The sequence below is a fragment of the Dendrobates tinctorius genome, unplaced genomic scaffold (assembly GCF_039654945.1).
Source record: "Dendrobates tinctorius isolate UK_male_01 unplaced genomic scaffold, ASM3965494v1 ptg000126l, whole genome shotgun sequence".
Taxonomy (NCBI): domain Eukaryota; kingdom Metazoa; phylum Chordata; class Amphibia; order Anura; family Dendrobatidae; genus Dendrobates; species Dendrobates tinctorius.
The window spans coordinates 6,061,591-6,076,361 of NW_027361794.1; the positions used below are offsets into that span (position 1 = coordinate 6,061,591).

Consider the following 14,771-nt stretch of genomic DNA (forward strand, 5'->3'; position numbering starts at 1 on the left):
GATCGCTGGTGAGCTGTCACACAGACAGCTTCACCAGCGATCAGCACAGCGATGCCGAGCGCCTGGCATCGCTGGCCATCCCTGTAAAAAATAGAATCAAAATAAAAAATATAGTTATTCTCACCTTCCGACGTCCCGTTCAGCCATCCTGCCTCTCTCCACGCTCCGGTCCCAGTGATCCTTTGCGAGAATGACCGCGAGATGTCAAGGTCTCGAGGGATTACAAAGTCTCGCGGTCATTCGTGCAAAGGATCACTGGGACCGGAGCGTGGAGAAAGACAGGATGGCTGAACGGGACTTCGGAAGGTGAGACTAACTATATTTTTTATTTTTTTTTACACCTGATCGCTGGTCTCCTGCCTGTCACACACAGCGATGCGAGCTGGCCAGCGGGAGACCAGCGACCAAAGAAATGTCCAGAGGTTTCTTCCAGCGATCAGCGATACCGGCAGGGGGGCCGCTCGCTAATCGCTGTCACACACAGCGATCTCGCTGGTGAGATCGCTGTTGTGTCACAAAAGTTGTGACTCAGCAGCGATCTCGCTTAGTGTGACGGGGCCTTAAGTGAGGTGGACCTAGGGCTAATTATATTACAGTCCAGGAACACAGGCCGGGGAAGGGACACACTGTTACACCATTGTCTTGGTGAATGATTCAATATTTTTACATAACTTGCCATTTTAACTGACAGTTTAAGTAGAAATGTTCAAAAATATAAAATTCAAGGATTTTTTTATCCAAAAATAATGATCAGTTTTATTCTTGGCAGATGACTGTACCAGGAGATCAGAGGGACAGCTGACATCTTCAAATTTTAAATCTGATGATCTGGAGATCCCACAGTATACAATTGAAGTAACTGCCATTATTCCAGATATACCATCATCCCTTCACTGCAAAGAGCTGTCATTTGATCCTATGAAACAGATCCTGTCTTCTGATTCATTACCGACTACTAAGGAAAATCAAAGTCACAAAATAAGCATTAAAAAACTAAGTACTCCTAAAGCAAAGAAGCCATTTTCACGAGTAGAATATGGAACTAGATTTTCTTGTTCCAAGTGTGGGAAATGTTTTAAACAGAAATGGAATCTTGTTATACACCAAAGAACTCACACACGGGAGAAGCCATTCTCCTGTTCCGAATGTGGGAAACGTTTTAACCATAAATCAGCTTTGGTTAGGCACCAGAGAATCCACACAGGGGAGAAGCCTTTTTCCTGTTCAGACTGTGGTCAATGTTTTAACCGTAAATCAGTTTTTGTTAAGCACCATAGAACCCACACAGGAGAGAAGCCTTTTTCCTGTTCTTTATGTGGTAAATGTTTTACAGAGAAATCAACTTTGGTTAAGCACCAGAAAATCCACACTGGGGAGAAGCCTTTTTCATGTTCAGAATGCTGGAAATGTTTTAACCGTAAATCGGCTTTGGTTAACCACCAAAGGATCCACACTGGAGAGAAGCCTTTTTCCTGTTCCGAATGTGGTAAATGTTTTAACGAGAAATCAGCGTTGGTTAAGCACCAGAAAATCCATACAGGGGAGAGGCCTTTTTCTTGTTCCGACTGTGGGAAATGTTTTTACCAAAAATCAAATTTGGTTACGCACCAGAGCACCCACACAGGGAAAATGCCTTTTTCATGTTCAGAATGCGGGAAATGTTTTAACCGTAAATCAGTTTTGATTAACCATCAAAGGATCCACACGGGTGAGAAGCCTTTTTCCTGTTCAGAATGTGGTAAATGTTTTAACCAGAAATCAGCTATGGTTAATCACCAGAGAACCCACACAGGGGAGAAACCTTTTTCCTGTTCAGAATGTGGGAAATATTTTAAACAGAAATGGTATCTTGTTATGCACCTGAGAACTCACACAGGGGAGAAGCCTTTTTCATGTTTAGAATGTGGGAAATGTTTTAACAGGAAATCAGATTTTGATAAGCATCGGAGAACCCACACGGGGGAGAAGCCATTTTCCTGTTCAGAATGTGGGAAATGTTTTACCCAGAAATGGAATCTTGTTATGCACCAGAGAACTCACACAGGAGAGAAGCCTTTTTCATGTTTAGAATGTGGGAAATGTTTTAACCAGAAATCAGATTTTGATAAGCACCAGAGAACTCACACAGGGGAGAAGCCTTTTTCATGTTCAGAATGTGGGAAATGTTTTCGCGATAAATCAACTCTTTTTAGACATCAAAGAACTCACACAGGGGAGAAGCTTTTTTCATGTTCAGAATGTGAAAAATGTTTTGGGAAGAAATCATCTCTTCTTAGGCACCAAAGGATTCACACAAGGGAGAAGTCTTTTTCATGTTCTTAATGAGGGAAACATTCATATGAACTTGTTATACAAAATAGGTGTCATAGAAAATATTACCGTAAGTCTCTGAAGTCACTAACATACACCCTCCCTCATTTTTCCTGTCACAGAGTGCAGGACCACACAATAGCTGACAGCCTTTTGTTAGAAAGACTGAGCTTCAGAATGGACAGGTAATTAGAAAAAAGGGTCTTTTTAGACAACAACAGAGATGTATATAGCAAGGAGAAACAGTCAATTCAAGCCAAAAAAAAGATAAATAAATTTTATTTGCGTCAATGTCAAAAAAATTGCTCAACGTATAAAAAAGATATAATAGATCTATTTGTAACCATCACAGTCTGACCCAAGCTAAAACAAGGGGGACCACAGTTAGGACAAAGCTTGGTAAGAAATTGTTTAAAGGAAAAAAATTGTAATGTGCTGAAAAACAGCAAATTGTATAAGGTATCAATTGGGTAACCTAGTGGGTTAATATAAAGTGCTCCTCTATTGAACATATGAAGTTCCCATGCATAAGATAAGTACAGTCTCCTGTGGAGTGTGCCACTATCAGTAATAAAGAGAGCTAAATAACATGTAATATTAGGTATTTACCCATAGTAAGCATATGTCCTGGCATTGGTCCCGTTCCCCGAACAATAGAGATGTGTTGACACAGATACAGAAGTGGAGGAAACCTTTGGTCTGTAGGAAATACTTTATCCCTTCAAGGGAAATATTTTACATTTACACTAGACACCTTTGTCCCTGTAGGAAAAGTGTTGCACCTGCAACATAAATATGCCTCCAAAAGAACACAAGGAATTTGGAATTTGTATAAATCCAATATTAATGAGACCTCTATTTTCAGGGGTAACAAGGAAAGAAGACCCTTACTTTTTCATAACTGTAACCCTGCCTATGAGCCACAAATCCACAGTAGCTAGGTAACTGATAACAGCTATGCAATGTTTACTATATATGGAACAGCACAAAACAGCAATGATAAAGTGTTGCATCCTGTATGTTATAAATTGACACACAGGTGCAGCAAACACCGGACCATCAAGGATCAGTCGCTCAAAACTTACAATGTGAGGAATGTGGAAAACCACAGAAGAAATGCGACTCTAGATCCGTAGTATAAACATATTGAGCATCTTTATTAGACAAGGACAAAAAGAGGACAACTGGAGGACATGTGCAAATGGCAACCATTTACTTTGGTTGCCATTTGCACATGTCCTCCAGTTGTCCTCTTTTTGTCCTTGTCTAATAAAGATGCTCAATATGTTTATACTACGGATCTAGAGTCGCATTTCTTCTGTGGTTTTCCACATTCCTCACATTATATATGGAACAGTAAAATCCTGATGGAAAATATGGCTGCAATCTTGAACTTCTGTGACCATCAAAAGTGAAGTTTTTCGCAGAAGTTGGGATTTCATAAAATCCTAAAGTACTGAGGACAGCCCACAACCCATCCCATATGAGGTCATCATGCGGGTGGGAATGTGGGTGGAACCCGCGGGATGATAAAAGATCAAGCCGAATTATGATGTGTTCGTGTAGAGAGATGCACATCGTTTATGCAGGAATCCCATTTACTAAATGGCCCCAAACGAAGCGCTCTTCTTCAGTTAAGTTGTCTCATCTCTGCGAGTGGCGTTGTAATCCCTTTTATTTTTTATAACTGTATATGCTGTATTATTTTGTCCCCTGTGTAAAATCTTTTGTATATTTTTCATAAACCCTGCCTCCCTTTGAATTAAATATAAAATGTAAAAGTTCTGTTCCTTTTGTACTGTAACTGCGCCTCGAAGCCATACACTACCAGAACCAGGGCTCCAGTCAGCCTGTAAAAACGACTCGTGGTGGCAGCGAGTAGTCTGCGGTTATCATGGAGTTAGCGTTGATCGTATGAGGGGATATACACATATACTCTGTGTTGGAATCCGGAGGTGTATATATCATACACTCACTGTTTTCTGATAGCCGGCCTTTTTGTGCGAACAGCCTGCAGCCTCTTCCGTTGATCGTTGGCCAGTCGTGTAATTGTTGATACAATAGGGGGTAGCAAAGAGCTGTTCAGAGATCACAGAGGGTGTTTTTTTGTCATCGTCCTGGCCTGTAATATTTGTAATAAAATCTTGACATGTCCCGATTTTCGGACGTTTTGAATATCAGCAGGAAGTCAGGGCTGCATCTGTCAGAGTCGGGATTTTTTTCTCTCTTGATCCAACCTCAGGTATAGTTCATACTCAGGTACCTACAGCTGGGGAAATAAATCAGAGAGACAGAGTGGTTTGTCTTTCCAAATAATCTCTGTTTAATCGCTTCCAAAGGATGATCCTTTATACCCCAAGATCAAAGGGAAATAAAACGTTACATAATAATTTGGCAAAAATATAGGTTATACAATGGGCTGTCAAACACATCAAGGGATACAAGATAGATTACTTGAGAAAATGTGGGGTTGATTCCCATATGTCAGTGTGGGCTGATTCATAAGTTGAAGTTCTCAAGAGATTTTGGCTGAATATAACTTTTGGGTGATTACGTACTATTTTTCTCTGAAACTAAAAAGTGTGATGTGCGCTGCCTAGGGGGTACTGTCAGGGGGCACGTGAATGAGTGCAGTGAGAGCAGGAACAAGGCACGCAGTGCACAAGGACTTGAGACTAAGCAGTGTGAACAGGACCTGGCACTAAGCAGTCACGTGACCAGGGTCAGAGTCACCTCGTGTGAATACAGGGAAGGAAACTGAGCGCAGAGTGCAGGGTACAGACAGTAAACATGGTCAAGGAGAGCCGAGTGTCAAAAGCCAGATGAGAGCATAGTACCTAAGGATAAGACAAAGAGTAAACGGGCAGTACAAAGCAGGATGCAGAGGCAAAAGTCAGGGGACAAGCTGGGTCATACACCGCAAAGCACACAAGCACAGAGGCACAACGTTTACGGACGAGTAAATCTGGGTCAGCAACCACAAACTGAATATAAGGAAGTATCACCGACACCAAATCCAGGAACTGCCATTATTAAAGAGCCGCACCTGAAACAAAGAAAGGCGAACTAAAGTTAACTCTGACCTAAGCAGGATGAAAGCGGAACCATCCTGTCCAGAGTCATGACAAAAACAACACCATGTCCTTGACAATTTCTGTGAATTGAAAGAAAACCACCCTGCCACAAAATATGTGCACGTAGACAGATAACTGCCACTATTTTCTTGTGTTTTAATTCAATTTAGAGAATAGAAATTAACTATTTCTTTCACAACTACCCTCTTTTTATCATCTGATCTACCCTTCCCTAACTGATTCCTTCCTGTCGCTGAGGTCTGCAAGATAACCTACTTCACAAACTACATGTCTTATCCAGTGTATGTCATGGGATACCACCCCTGCTGTGTATCCATTCAGATTATACTTGTGAGTCAGACCTCCTGTCCCTTCTCAAACCTAAATTTTATTGAACGCTAAATGAGGGTATACATAGATTTAATATGATTATAATATGATAAGCATTTGTATTGATATATTATTTCAATTAGTAAGAATATAACTTTGTTAGTATCGTTCATAGTGTTCATAGTGCCCACGAGTCCTTGTAGTTTTCTTGTGGGTTCTTTATCTCTTATTAAACGAGTGGTCTTCCACATTGCATGCAATCAGCCAAGTCCACTGAAGTTAACTTGTTGCTGAATATGCATTCACGTTGCGCTGCAGTTATAATGGTGGTCATCACTTGGGTTTGGTTTATCTCAGAGTCAGTATCGATCTTAACCTTACGTTTGCCTAGAAAACATTTACAATTAGAACTGAGAATTTTCCTTATGAGCATAACAAATAACTTTATCATCACTGCAATGATCAGTATCACAAAAACTGCTTTAATTAGGAAATGAATTACCCCCGATATCCATCCACCTATTCCTTTAAACAGGTTCAAGGGATTTAACCATGAGAGCCACTCAGGAAGCGGTAAATTTTCAAGTGAGTTGGCTTTTCTCACCCCTTCCTTTATCATTTTAGCTTGCTCTCTATCATGAGTAACTCTCATTAGTCCAGAGGCGTCTATATAATGGCAGTAAGCAGGTCCTACCACTTAATAATAATGATAAATTTTATTACTATAGCGCCGACATATTCTGCAGCACTTTAGAGAGGGCACTTGTACAGACGATAGACATTACAACATAACAATAATCACATAGATCATAACAGATACCGAGAGGAATGAGGGCCCTGCTCGCAAGTTTACAATCTATGAGGAAAAAAGGTAGACACGAAAGGTGGGAGGTAACAATTGCCCTGATTGTTTGGACCAGCCATAATGTTAAGTGTGTAACAGTACAGACACAGAGGGCTAATAGATGCATAAAGCATGTGGGTGTCACGATCCTGTTAGCGCCGGCGTGCAGCCACCGCTGAGCATGGACTCACCCACAGAGGGGCCTGGGGTCTGATAAGGCCGGGCAGCTCAGGCAAACAGGACCTGGAGATGCTGAAGTTAGCAAGCAGCGAAGGACCTACGGTCGTAACCAAAGTATCAGGCAAACAAGACCACAGCACAAACACACTCAGGGGATCAACACACTCTGCCAAGGGCGAAAGTATAACTGACGGGGATTGGAGCTTCCTGAGGCTACAAAAAGCTTTCCCAGAACCAAGGAGAAGCCACAATAATAAACCCGAGATGTGCAGGTAAGAGCCTGCACTGGGATCAAAACATTTAACCCCAGAAGTGCAGGTCATCAGCACTGGTTCCAGACATTAACCCCAAGCGTGCGGGTCCAACCCGCACTGAGATCATGACTGTGGGAACATGATGCGGGGAACCTGGTTATGGTAAAACTTTTGACTGTGCCACACAGGGATAGTTAGGTTAATGTGTTGAGGGGGTAGGCCAGTCTGAATAAATGCGTTTTCAGGACACGCTTAAAATTGTAGGGATTGGGGACTAGTATTGACCTGGGAAGTGCATTCCAAAAAATTGGCGCAGCACGTGTATAGTCTTGGAGATGGGAGTGGGAGGTTTTGATTATTGAGGATGGTAACCTCAGGTCATCAACAGAATGGAGGGCATGGGTAGGGTGGTAGACTGAAACGAGGGAGATGTAGGGTGGTGCTGAGCCATGGAGAGCTTCGTGGGTGAGGGTAATAAGTTTGTACTGGATTCTGGAGTGGATGGGTAGCCAGTGTAATGACTGGCACAAGGCAGAGGCATTGGTATAACGATTGGCGAGGAATATGATCCTTGCTGCAGCATTCAAGACAGATTGGAGGGGGGAGAGTTTGGCAAGAGGGAGACCGATTAGAAGAGAGTTACAATAGTCTAAACGAGAATGAATAAGAGAAACAGTAAGAGTTTTTGCGGAATCAAAGGTAAGAAAAGGTTGAATTCTAGAAATGTTTTTGAGGTGCAGATAACAAGAGCGAGCCATTGATCGGATGTGGGGGGCGAATGAAAGTTAGGAGTAAAGTATGACCCCAAGACAGCAGGCCACTTGACAGAATCCTCCTTGAGATGCTGTTAGATAATCCAGCACCATAGTGTGCTGGTTGGTGATAACAATAAGCTGCTTCATATATGCAGATTCAACATTTAGGGCATCAAATAGATCATCCGTAACATCGAAGATATCACCTAATTCTATCATCTGAGCGTTTCTTCTAGTTCCAAACATAACTCCCAGAGGGTCATTTAAAACCATTCCTGATTTAAGTTACCATGGCAGGGCATCAAATGTTTCCTTTGCGGAACAGGTACACTTAGCTTTGCTACTGTCACAGCTCCCTGGTGTAACTGCTGTGTGGAGGACTGCGCGTAACAACAAGGGAGCTGAGAACAGAGCGGCGGAGAACTCAACGGGTAGCAAGCAGGACCTGAACCACGTGACAGTGGGAGGTGGCCGAGGGCAGCGCCAGGTGCCGGGGTGCAGAGGAAACGATAGACGCTGGCGAGTAGTCAGATATGCCAAGGTCAAAACCTGGAGATAACGAGGTACCAGAGGGGTGAGGCAGAGGGATAGTCAAAAGGAAGCCGGAGGTCAGAAAGCCGAGAGAGTAAACGGACCAAGTCAAGCATGGAGAGCAAAACAAACAGACGTGAACAGAGCTCACACCAGGGGGTCAGGCACACAGACTAAACGAAAGTATAGCTGACAGGGAGTCCTAGTCCAGAGCGTGTATAAAGACTCCTCTTAGATCCAAAGGGAGGCCACCACAATTAACCCTGAGAGGGCAGGACATGGACCCTGTCCAATACAATGACAGTACCCCCCTCTTAACTTGGGGCCACTGGACCCCCAGGCTTCTCAGGGTATCTGGCATGAAAGGCCCGCACCAGTCGATCAGCGTGCACAGAGCTGGTCGGAACCCATGACCCATCCTCAAGGGAATATCCCTTCCAATGTATTAGATACTGAAGCCTCCGGTGCACCCACCGTGAGTCAATGATGCACCCTACCTCGTACTCCAGCTGACACTCTACCAATACAGGCTTTGATAGGGACCTGTGGAAGATATTAGATATTTTGAAGGAGGTGGGCAACTAATCTGTAGGTCACTGGGTTCATCCCCTCCACAATTTTGTACGGACCAATAAACCTGGGGCCCAGCTTCATAGAGGGTATCTTAAGCTTGATATCACGGGTGGACAACCACACCTCCCCTACTGCCAACGCCGGACCTGGCCCCCTTCTCCTGTCCGCAAATTGTTTGTACCTTTTCTGGCCTTTAGAGATGTTCCCCTGAACCTTCCTCAAAAGGGTTCTCAAATGTTGTACCATGCCCTCGGCACCAGGACAACCTGAATCCATGCGGGAAAACTCTCAAAACTGCGGGTTAAACCCATAGTTGACCTGAAAGGGAGACTTTCCAGTAGACTGATTCATATGACAGTTGAACACAAATTCTGCCATGGGCAATACCTCACTCCAGTCATCCTGTCTGGAAGAGGCCAGGCATCTCAGAATTTTCTCCAATGACTGGTTCGTGCGTTCAGTCTGTCCATTAGACTCCGAGTGATAAGCAGAGGAAAATGATAAACATGATCCCCAAATTCTTACAAAACGCTCTCCATAACCTGGCCACAAAGTGCACACCCCTGTCCAACTATGTGCTGGCCAAGGTTTCAGCAGACGGTAACGCGGGCAATGGTACAAAGGGGGCTTGTTTGGAGAACCTATCCATCACCAACCATTTCACAGAGTTGCCCCTGGAAGGGGGAAGATAAGAGATAAAATCCATAGACAGATGTGTCTGGTCTATCCGGATTGGCAAAGGCAGCAATTCCCCGGCCGGCCAAACCTGAGAGCATTTAGAGCGTGCGCACACCCCACATGTATTCACAAACCTTTTAATATCAGTAACCATAGAGGGCCACCAAAAATCCCTAGCCACTGCCTCCCGGGTAGCTGCAATCCCAGGGTGAGCACTTAACACAGAATCATGAAATTCCTGCAGGAGTGTGAGACGGAAATGTTCGGGTACAAACAATTTACCTGGGGGTTTATTCCTGGGAGTCCGTGTTTGTGCTTCCAGAATCTCTCTCTGTATCTCAGATAAGACTTCTACCACAGCCACACCTGGTTGAAGAATGGAGGAGTGGGGTTCTTGAGGGGACACAGAATCAAAGCTTTGGGACAAGGCATCTGCCTTTACATTTTTAGAACCCGGACGGAAAGTAATAGTAAAATGAAATTGAGGAAAAAAAAAGCACCCACCGAGCCTGTCTGGGGTCAATCTCTTAGCAGACTCGATATAGGCAAAATTGTTATGATCAGTGATGACCGTAATGGGATGAACGGCCCCTCCAGAAAATGCCTCCATTCTTCAAAGCCCAATTTAACCGCCAACAATTCCCTGTTGCCGACCTCATAATTTCTCTCGGCCGAAGAGAATTTTTTAGAGAAAAAGGCACAGGGCTTGAGGTTAGTAAGGTTGGAAGGGCCCTGGGACAACACTGCCCCTACCCCCACCTCAGAAGCGTCGATCTCCACGATAAAAGGTCTTGACGGATCGGGTTGTACCAACACAGGGGCTGAAGTAAAACATTTCTTCCACATCAGGAAGAATTTTTTTGCAGCCACAGACCAATTTTTCACATCCGCCCCTTTGAGAATGAGGTCGGAAAACCCTTTAATGAACTTCCTATAGAAGTTAGCGAAGCCCAGGAATTGCTGCAACCCCTTCAGGTCATGAGGCTGCACCCAATCCGTAATGGCCTGGATCTTCTTAGGATCCATGCAGGATCCCTCCCCAGATACAATTAAGCCCAGAAAAGACAGATCTTGCACAAACAATGAACATTTCTCCAGTTTAGCGTATAAATTGTTCTCCCTGAGTCTCATAGAACCATATGCAGATGGTGTAAGTGAGATTGACTGTCCTCTGAGTAGGTCAAGATGGTAGATGACTGCATAACGCCCAGTCAGGTCAGAAAAAATAACAATGAAATTCTGGAAAACAGCAGGGGCGTTAGTGAGACCGAAAGGCATAACCAGGTTTTCAGCCCCTCAGTCCTCAGGAAAGCTGTTTTCCATTCATCTCCCTCCCGAACCCTTATAAGGTTATAAGTAAATCGAGCTTAGAAAACCATTTGGCCCCCGTGAGTTGGTTGAAAAAATCGGGGATCAGGGAGAGAGGGTACGTGTTTTTTACAGAAATTTGGTTCAGTTCTCGAAAATCGAGGCACGACCGCAAACCACCATCCTTTTTCTTTACAAAGAAAAACCCTGCTGCCTCGGGTGAGACAGACGGACAAATATACTCCTTGCGGAGGCTCTCTGTGATGTACTCTTTCATGGCTTGGCACTCAGGCTCGGACAAATTAAACAGATGAGCCTTTGGTAATTTCACAAGGTCTATGTAGTGGAAGCGCCTCAGCCTCGCTTTCGGAAAATACGTTTTCGAAATCCTTCAGGTATTCCGGAATACCCTCCAGACTGACAGACGACACAGATGCAGATTTTACCGGGTTGACAAGAGGTACCAGGTTACAACACAGACCGTTATACTTACATCCCCATTGAGTGATTGCCCCCGTCACCCAGTCAATGACAGGATTGTGGCGTTGCAGTCAGGGCATCCCCAGTACCAGTCCAGCAGGCAGATTATTCAGAACAAAACAACTTCAAAACTTGGGCATCAATCAGATTAATGGTGGAACCTCAGTCAGCAAAGGCGGTAGTCACAACAGGACCGCCAGCAAGTTCTAATTCAACCTGGAGCACAATTTTAGCAAGCGAGGAAAAATGTACCTGGAATTCTGTGCAACCTCCTTCATTGTTGCCCAGACTCAGTCATTTTCCGACGGCTTCACTGAAGAAGGGCAGGAGGGACAGTCCCTTTTCCAATGTCCAGAGGCTCCACAGTAAAAGCATAGTTGGTTGCCTCTACGGTGTCTTCTCTCTCTTTCCTTCACCGAGACAGCCCCAACCTCCATGGGCTCAGGGATGGGTGCAGTGTCACACAGGTTGGAGTACAAGGGATTCTCTTGTTGCATCACTCCTCTAGCATGGAGTCTCCAGTCCATACGGATCGCCTGCATCATGGCGTCCTCCAGGGAATCGGGGTGAGGATGTAATGTCAGAGCATCCTGTAGACGGTCAGACAGGCCCCTGCGGAACAACCGCCTCAGGGCGTCGTCGTTCCAAGATACTTCAGTGGCCCAACGACGAAACTCTGAACAGAACCATTCAGCGGAGTGCCTCGCCTGTGTCACACTCATCACCATATCCTCTGCCAGACGCACTCTATCAGGTTCATCATAAATGTGCCCCAGAGCCTCAAAGAACAGGTTCACAGACATACGTTCAGGAGCGGAGGAAGAGAGAGAGAAAGCCCATGCCTGTGGAGTCCCCCTTAACAAGGACATTACGATCCCCACCCTATGCCTTTCATTTCTAGAGGCACAGGGACGTAACTCAAAAAACAACTTGCATCCCTCTTTAACCCATTTCTGACATCAGACGTACTATCCTGCCCATGGTACCCGTATGACCGGGGATGGGATAGTACATCTAAGAGATCAGCGGCGCCTCCGGGGGGGAAGCGCCGCTGATCGCGGACGGTTGTCAGCTGACACCCGACACATCACAGCTGACACCCGACACTATGTGTCAAGGGCGGTCACGAACCGCCCCAGGCACATTAACCCCTGGCACATTGCAATCAAACATGATCGCAGTGTACCGGGGGATTAGGGAACAATCACGCAGGGAGAGGGCTCCCTGCGATCTTGCCTAAGACCCCCAAAGCAGCGCGATGTGCTGCGCTGCTCCGAGGGCCTCCTTCCCTGCAGAGAGATCTGACACTGCACTGCAAAGTGTCAGATCAGCGATCTGACACTTCACAGTGATGTCCCACACTGGGACAAAATAATAAAGTAAAAAAAATAAAAAAAACACATGTAAAAATCATTTATAAAAAATCCCTAAATAAATAGAAAAAAAAATTCCCTAATAAATTCATTTTTTGGAAATAAAGAAAACAATAAAAGTACACATATTTAGTATTTCCGCGTCCTTAGCGACCCTCGTCCTATAAAATTGTCCCACTAGTTAACCCATTTAGTGAACCCCTTAAAAAATAAAAAGAAAAAACAAAGCAAAAAACAATGCCTTATCATCATGCCGCCAAACAAAAAGTGCAATAACGCGCGATCAAAAAAAGTATATAAATAAACATGGCACCGCTGAAAATGTCATCTTGTCCCGCAAAAAAACGAGCCACCATACAGCGTCATCAGCAAAAAATAAAAACGTTATAGCTCGCAGAATAAAGCGATGCAAAAATAATTATTTTTTATATAAAATTGATTTTATTGCCTAAAATCGCCAAAACATAAAAAAGACATAAATGAGGTATCGCTGCAATCGTACTGACCCGAAGAATAAAAACGCTTTACCAATTTTACCACACGCGGAACGGTGTAAACGCACCCTCCAAAAGAAATTCCTGAAATGCTGTTTTTTTGTTCATTCTACGTCCCAAAAATCGGAATAAAAAGCGATCAAAAAATGTCACATGCCTGAAAATGGAACCAATAAAAACATCAACTCGTCCCGCAAAAAATAAGACCTCACATGACTCGGTGGGTCAAAATATGGAAAAATTATAGCTCTCAATATGTGGTGATGCAAAAACTATTTTTACAATAAAAATCGTCTTTTAGCATGTGACAGCTGCTAAACTTAAAAACCCACCATAAATAGTAAATCAAACCCCCCTTTATCACCCCCTTAGTTAGGGAAAAATAATAAAATAAAAAAATTATTTATTTCCAATTTCCTATTAGGGCTAGGGTTAGGATTAGGGCTAGGATTAGGGCTGAGATTAGGGTTAGGGGTGTGTTGGAGCTATGGTTGGAGTAAGAATTGCAGGGTTTCCACTGTTTAGGCCCATCAGGGGCTCTCCAAATGCAACATGGCGTCTGATCTCAATTCCAGCCAATTCTGTGTTGAAAAAGTCAAACGGTGCTCCTTCGCTTCCAAGCTCTGCCATGCACCCAAACAGTTGTTTACATATGGGGTATCAGTGTACTCAGGACAAATTGCACAATAACTTTTTGGGTCCTGTTACCCTTGGGAAAATAAAAGATGGGGGTGAAAATATCATTTTTGTGGGAAAAATATGATTTTTTAATTTTACGGCTGCACTTTATAAACATCTGTGAAGCCCTTTGGGGTTCAAAGTTCTCACCAAACATATAGATAAGTTCCTTAAGGGGTCTAGTTTCCAAAATGGTGTCATTTGTGGGGGGTTTCCACTGTTTAGGCACATCAGGGGCTTTCAAAACGCGACATGGCGTCCGATCTCAATTCCAGCCAAAAAAGTCAAATGGTGCTGCTTCCCTTCCGAGCTCTGCCATGCGCCCAAATAGTTGTTTACCCCCACATATGGGGTATCAGCCTACTTAGGACAAATGGCACAACTTTTGGGGTCCAATTTCCCCTGTTACCTTTGGGAAAATAAAAAATTGGGGGCAAAAATATCATTTTTTGTGGAACTTTTTTTTTTATGGCTCTATGTTATAAACTTCTGTGAAGCACTTGGGGGTTCAAAGTGCTCACTACACATCTAGATAAGTTCCTTGGGGGGGGTTTAGTTTCCAAAATGGGGTCACTTGTGGGGGGCTTCCACAGATAAAGCCATCAGGGGCTCTCCAAAGGCAACATGACACCCGCAGACCATTCCATCAAAGTCTGCATTCAAAAACGTCACTACTGTACTTCCCTTCCGAGCCCCGTGTGCCCATACAGTAGTTTTCTCCCAAATATGGGATATCAGCATACTCAGGACAAATTGGAAAAATCTTTTGCGGTCTAATTTCTCCTGTTACCCTTGGGAAAATAAAAAATTGGGGACTAAATGATCATGTTTGTGGAAAAAATATGATTTTTTTATTTTCACGCCCGGCCGTTATAAATTTCTGTGAAGCACTTGGGGGTTGAAAGTGCT

General features: G+C 44.0%; 2 protein-coding genes across 4 annotated transcripts in view; both read left to right on the forward strand.

The window, feature by feature from the left end:
• The window catches only part of LOC141047235 (uncharacterized), a 376,268-nt gene extending 372,835 nt beyond the window's left edge, over positions 1-3,433 (forward strand). For 2 of the 3 annotated variants that reach the window (XM_073542214.1, XM_073542216.1), the window contains one exon: positions 770-3,430. In XM_073542214.1, the coding sequence (XP_073398315.1) occupies positions 770-2,322 (1,553 nt within the window). In that variant the 3' untranslated portion in view covers positions 2,323-3,430. Of the gene's footprint in view, positions 1-769 lie in introns of all 3 variants that reach the window. The other variant, XM_073542215.1, reaches the window with a different exon arrangement.
• Positions 1-14,771, forward strand: part of LOC141047227 (uncharacterized) — a 480,556-nt gene that overhangs the window by 188,800 nt on the left and 276,985 nt on the right. The window lies entirely within an intron of this gene.